Source organism: Sus scrofa, chromosome 6 (genome assembly GCF_000003025.6).
Source record: "Sus scrofa isolate TJ Tabasco breed Duroc chromosome 6, Sscrofa11.1, whole genome shotgun sequence".
Lineage (NCBI taxonomy): Eukaryota > Metazoa > Chordata > Mammalia > Artiodactyla > Suidae > Sus > Sus scrofa.
The window spans coordinates 91,356,983-91,363,477 of NC_010448.4; the positions used below are offsets into that span (position 1 = coordinate 91,356,983).

Below are 6,495 nucleotides of genomic sequence, written 5' to 3' on the forward strand. Positions count from 1 at the left end.
ATCAGTATTAAGTATCTACCATTTCATTGAGTACCTACTATCTACTAGGAACACTAAAAAATAGGAAAGTAAAAAATAAGCTTCTTATCCATTCTTATATCTAGGAAGTGGTTTTGATTCTTCATTGTACTCCCTCTTTAGGCAGGCTGAATCTTCTAGGGAGATGGCAAGGGCAATAAGCAAGCTGAAAAATATTTCTAGATTACTACAATCGCAGGCTAGCTCACATGGGATATGAGGAGAGTGAGCCTCCCTGTGAGCCTCCTTGCCCCTTTTCTTTTGTTCAACATTTTCTTCATGCAGTGATATCTACAAAATGGTAAATAGTCAAAACAAGATATACAATTATGTGATTTATTAATTAGAATGACATTTCTAGAGTCCTTGGGAGAAGCAACACAGCTATAGAACCCTAAAAGTTCTCAAACATGCATGTTTAATTTTTTCTCATTTTTATGGCCTCACCTGCAGTATATGGAAGTTCCCAGGCCAGGGATTGAATCTGAGCCCCAGCTGAAACCTATTCCAGATCCTTTAGCCTACTGCCCTGGCCCGGGGATCCAGCAGGCACTGCCACAGAGACAAGCCAGATCATTAACTCACTGAAACACAGTGGGAACTCCAAATATAGATTCATTTTTTTTTGACACTTCTCTGTATTTTATTCAACATTAATGCACAAACACAAGTGGACATTCATCTGGGGACAACTAAAAGGGCACTGGGAAGGAGAGAGGGGCCCGAGGGGTGATAACCACACAACAGAGACCCATCTTCACAAGAACGGCTCGATATTGGTTTCCAAGCAGGAGCAGGGCAGAGTCAGCTCAAATTTAGTGATCACATCAGGATGAAGGACCCCCAGCTTCCCGATGCTCTGACCCCGGGCAAAGATCTCAGCGCAGCGGCCAGGGAAGAACGCAGGGCCTTCTGATGCTTTGATCACATATCCTCCCTTTTCACCAGGAGGCACAGCAAATAGCTGCATGATTCTGTCCAGGAGCCCATGGATTATCTCAAACCCAGGATTCTTGTTGTAATAAACAGCACAGAGATGCCTGTAGTTTCTTGCACCTACATCTCTGCTAGAATCTTTTATTACAACGTCAGAGATTTCAAACAGTTTTAGAGGAAGGGGCATCTTCCGATTTGCAGCTATGGTTTTTAGGAGGCCAGGAAGAAGGGTAGTGTGTGCCACCTGAAATTCAGCTGTTTTAGGATTACTTATGTGGACTGCCTTTGTTGCAGAGATATCCAAACCCAGTTTATCAGCAATATCTTCTTGAGAGCACAGGGCAAAGGTAAGTGCTTCAGTGAATCCAGCAGCTGCCATGTCATGTCTCAGGAGTTCTGTGAACTTATTTAGGGGGAATTGATTAGCTATGGTGTATGTTTTTGGGAGAGTCATCTGAATGTTGTTATATCCATAAGCAATAGCTGCATCTTCTATGATATCACAGGCATGGATAATGTCAGCTCTGGTCGGAGGGACCTCAATCTCAATCTGATGCCCATTGCCTATGACTTCTGACTTCTGACTTTAAACACATCCTGGTCAGAAGGATCTTGGCAAGATTTTCTGGAGTTTCTCTGATTCCAATTTTTTTGTTAATTAGATCAGCTCTCACTATCTCCTTTCGGTAAGCCAGTTCTGGAAAGGTATGTAATTTTCCATTAGGAAAAACTACCTCAGCTGCTTCAACCGTAAACTGATTATCACAATATTCACTGAACATGGTGACAATAGTATCAAGAACTATTTTTGCCTTAGTAAAGTCAGTTCCTGTGCATTCAATAAATACATTTCTAGTATTCACTGTTATTTTGGAATGATTTCCATTGATGATTGGAGGCATGGAAAGGACTACACCATTGCTGTCATAGATAACTGGATACAGAGGTTTTCAATTATATGTAAATAATGTTTAAGTTGATTGTCAGTCTTGTATATGTTCATCAATTCACAGGCTGTATACTCCTTGCTCTTATTTAGAGGTTTGAATTTGATGTCTGCAGGCTTCTTTGCAGTGTAAGTAAATGGGCCTGACAAAGTATCCAAATCATGGGTACCAATAGCAACAAGTGCTCTTTTCCTGCAGATGTTCTGATGTAATTTCTCCTGAAGTTCAATGAAGCTGTCATACCTATCTTTAGTAAACTTCATGTTTCGTAGAACCGCTGCAACAGCATACGGGCGTATTTTAGCTGTCTCTTCTGTGATGATTAATTTCTGGATTTCTCCATTGGGCATTACCCGTTTATACACTGGAGCCTTTATCCTTTCTTTGAAGACTTGAAGTCCTCGAACCAATCCTTCCAGACAAAGGAGATCATATCTGTTGGGAGGGACGTCAATTTTGTAGAGAACAACATCAGAGGCCCCCTGTGCCTTTTCATTACCTTGTTCCTTACTTATAAATTCCTTCTCAGAAGTAATTTCATCGAGTTCCAGACCAAATTCAAAACATAGTTCATCAAATTCTTTTTTTTTTTTTTTTTTTTTTTTTTTTTTTGTCTTTTTTGTCTTGTTGTTGTTGTTGTTGCTATTTCTTGGGCCGCTCCCACGGCATATGGAGGTTCCCAGGCTAGGGGTCGAATCGGAGCTGTAGCCACCGGCCGACACCAGAGCCACAGCAACGCGGGATCCGAGCCGCGTCTGCAACCTACACCACAGCTCACGGGCAACGCTGGATCGTTAACCCACTGAGCAAGGGCAGGGACCGAACCCGCAACCTCATGGTTCCTACTCGGATTCGTTAACCACTGCGCCACGACGGGAACTCCCTCATCAAATTCTTCATTGGTGTAGATCCGGCCCAGAGCTCGGAAGAGCACATCGCGCTTCACGCTGACAGTCAGCATGGCGAGTGGAGCCTACTGCTTTTTTTTTTTTTTTTTTTTTTTTTTTTAATGCCTGAGCACATGGCATGTGGAAGTTCCCAGATCAGGGATCAAACCCGAGCCACAGCAGTGACAATGCTGAGTCCTTAATTACTAGGCCACCAGGGAACCTCTCATTCTCTTATTTGACTCTGAGTTTCTACCAGTATGTCCCTTGAAGAAGCCTGTATCAACTCTTTGACTACCCACTTTCTTTCCCCAAGTAGACTTATGCTTTTACACCCATCTTGTTTTAGTACTTTATATTAGTGTCTGCTTGGTTCTTCCTTATACATAGTTTTTTTTTGGGGGGGGGTTGTTGTCTTTTGTGCCATTTCTTGGGCTGCTTCCTTGGCACATGAAGGTTCCCAGGCTAGGGGTCAAATTGGAGCTGCAGCCGCCACCGGCCTACATCAGAGCCATAGCAATGCAGGATCCAAGCCACATCTGCAACCTACACCACAGCTCATGGCAACACCGGATTCTTAACCACTGAGCAAAGCCAGGGATGGAACCCACAACCTCATGGTTCCTAGTCGGATTTGTTAACCACTGAGCCACGACGGGAACTCCAACATAGTTTTAATATTAGTTGGTTTTCATCCAAATATGTAGAAGCTATATTTTGCCTTTTATTTTGTCTTTGTCTTTTTTTTTTTCTTTTTTTTTGGCTGGGGGGTTGTACCCACAGCACATGGCGAAGTTCCCAGGCTAGGGGTTGAATCAGAGCTGCAGCTGCCAGCCTACACCACAGTCCCAGCAACACCAGATCTGAGCCATGTCTGCAACCTACACCACAGCTCATGTCAATGCTGGATCTTTATACCACTGAGCGGGGCCAGGGATCAAACCCACATCCTCATGGATACTACTAGTCATGTTTATTAATACTGAGCCACAATGGGAACTCTTATATTTTGCTTCTTTAATCAAAATTATACCCTCAAATTTATGTATGTATAATCTTGGACCTCACGTGTGGCTTGCAGCATAACTACTCGGCATTGCTTCTATATATGTATAATCTCCTCCTCTTGGTTCTCTGAAGAACCCTGACTAAAATACATATACTTATTCCACTAATGAAAATAAGTCCATAGAAAACTGAAGGTTAAAAAAAGACTAGAACTCGTATATAAAGCAATGAAATTTGAAATATAACATTTATATAGGTATAGATAGCTCACTGGACCAGATACATAAAGGAATTTAGTATATGATGAAGGCAGCTGAATTAGTGAAGGCTATTAAATCAGTGACAGAAGTTGAGTCAAACTAGCTTAAGCAAACAGATTACTTAACTATGAAATTGAAGTCAGGTAGAACTGGAAACCATGCAAATGATGTCATCACAGCTCTGTTTCTTTTCATTGTTAAGCTTTGCTTTTTCTTCCATACTGATTTCATTTTCAAGGAGTTCTCTCTGAGGTAGAAAAAGATGACCAATACCTGGCCTTTTGCCTTTCTCCGTGGTAAAATTACTTAGCCAATAAAGCTGATATTTCCAGAGGAATACAAACTTGAGTAAAGATTAGACATTTAAGGAGATAAACAATATTGAAGAAATTAAATACGTTGACTAAACAATAGAATAAGATATAAAGAGGAGTTCCCATTGTGGCTCAGCATGTTGTGAACCAAACTAGTATCTATGAGGATGTAAGTTCGATCCCTGGCCTTGCTCAGTGGATTAAGGATCCAGCGTTGCCATGAGCTATGGTGTAAGTCACAGATGCAGTTTTGATTCTGAGTTGCTGTGGCTGTGGCACAGGCCAGCAGCTGCAGTTCCAATTCAGCCCCTAACCTGGAAATTTCCATATGCTATTGATGTGGCCCTAAAAAATAAAAAAAGAAGATGCAAAGAAATGTCAAGAACAAAAATTTTAAATAAACATAATAAAGAGCCTCAAAGTGATAAGGGATAATATTGAAAACATGAAGGAAGAATAAAAAGTTATAAAGGGAAAGTACTGGGTATGAAAAGTATAATTATTGAAATAAAGAACTGAAAAAAAGGTAGTTTGAAGAGAGTAGCTAGCAGATATACAAAAAAAAAAAAAGGAAATGAGAAAGGAACTGAAATGGTTAACAAATGAGAAAGGAAGGGAAATGATTAAAAAAAAATAGAACCCAAAAGAATACAGTAATGCAAGAAATGAAGGGTGAAAAAGCTATAAGGCATATAGAAAACAAATAGCAAAATGACAGGAGTCCCTCCTTATCAATAACAACTAATGGTTTAAACTCTCCAGTCAATAGACATATTCCCTCATGGTTCAGTGGGTTAAGGATCCGGTGTTGTCACTGCTATGGCTCTGGTTACAGCTGTGGCATAGGTTTGATCCCTAGCCTGGGAACTTCTGCATACCACGAGTGTAACAACAGGGAAAAAAGACAGAGTGACAAAATGAATTAAAGAAAAAATGTGATCCAACTAGACACTGTCTATGAAAGACTCACTTTAGATCCAAAGAGCCAAGTAGATTGAAAGTGGAAGAATGGAAAGAGATATTTCATGCAAACAATAACCAAAAGAGAACAGAAGTAACTACTTAATATCAAAGAAAATAGACTTTTTTTTGGCCACATCCATGGCATGTGGAAGTTCTATAGCAGTGACCTGAGCTGCAACAGTGATAACACTGGATCCTTAACCCAATACACCACATGGGAACTCCAAATAGACTTAAAAAAATTTTTTTAAGTTTAGGTTACAACAGTCATGGACATTATACATTAATAAAATGTCAAATATGGCAAGAAGACAACAATTATAAAAATTATGCACATAATGATTATCAAAATATATGAAGCAAAAATTAACAGAACTGAGGGAGAAATAGTTCTACAATAATAGGTGCAGACTTTAATACTCGAGTCAGGATAATGGAAAAAACAACCACAAAGAAGATAAGGAAATAGAAGACTTGAGCAACATAATAAATTGACTAGATCTAACACGTGTTTATAGAACACTTTACCCAACAATAAAATACACATGTTTCTCAAGTGCAGATAGCACACTTTCCAGGAGAGACTATGTGTTAGGTAACTAGTTTCAGTGGACCTAAGTATAAACATCTTCTCTGACCACTGTGGAAATCAATCACAGGAGAAAACCTGGAAAATACACAAAGCTACAATAGTCAAAACAGTGTGGGAGTTCCTGGTGGCCTAGCAGTTAAAGATTCAGTGTTGTCATTGCTGTGGCTCAGGGTTTGACCCTTGGCCCAGCAACTTCTGCATGCCATGGGCACGGCTAAAAAAAATAAAGAGGTGAATGTATTTGAAAAAACAAAACAGTGTAGTACTAGCATAAAGACAAACATATAGAACATTGGGGAATTCCTGTTGTGGCTCAGCAGGTTAAGAACATGATGTTGTCTCTGTGAGGATATGGGTTTGATCCTTGGCCTCACTCAGTGAGTTAAGGATCAGGCACTGCTGCAGGACAGTGCAGTTTGCAGATGTGGCTCAGATCCAGTGTTGCTATGGCTGTGGCTTAGGTGCAGCTCTGATTTGACCTCTAGCCTGGAAACTTCCATACGCCCAGGTGTAGCCATAAAAAAGAAAAAAAAAAACAATGAAATAGAATAGAGAGCCCAGAAATAAACT

The 6,495-nt window shown here is 40.3% G+C and overlaps 1 protein-coding gene across 1 annotated transcript; it reads right to left on the minus strand.

Moving 5' to 3' along the window:
* On the minus strand, positions 637–6,115 carry LOC110261142 (phenylalanine--tRNA ligase beta subunit-like). The gene is given in 4 exon segments (XM_021095896.1): positions 637–1,534; positions 1,536–1,906; positions 1,909–2,484; positions 2,799–6,115. Coding segments are annotated over 4 exon segments (1,770 nt in total). The 5' UTR covers positions 2,863–6,115; the 3' UTR covers positions 637–775.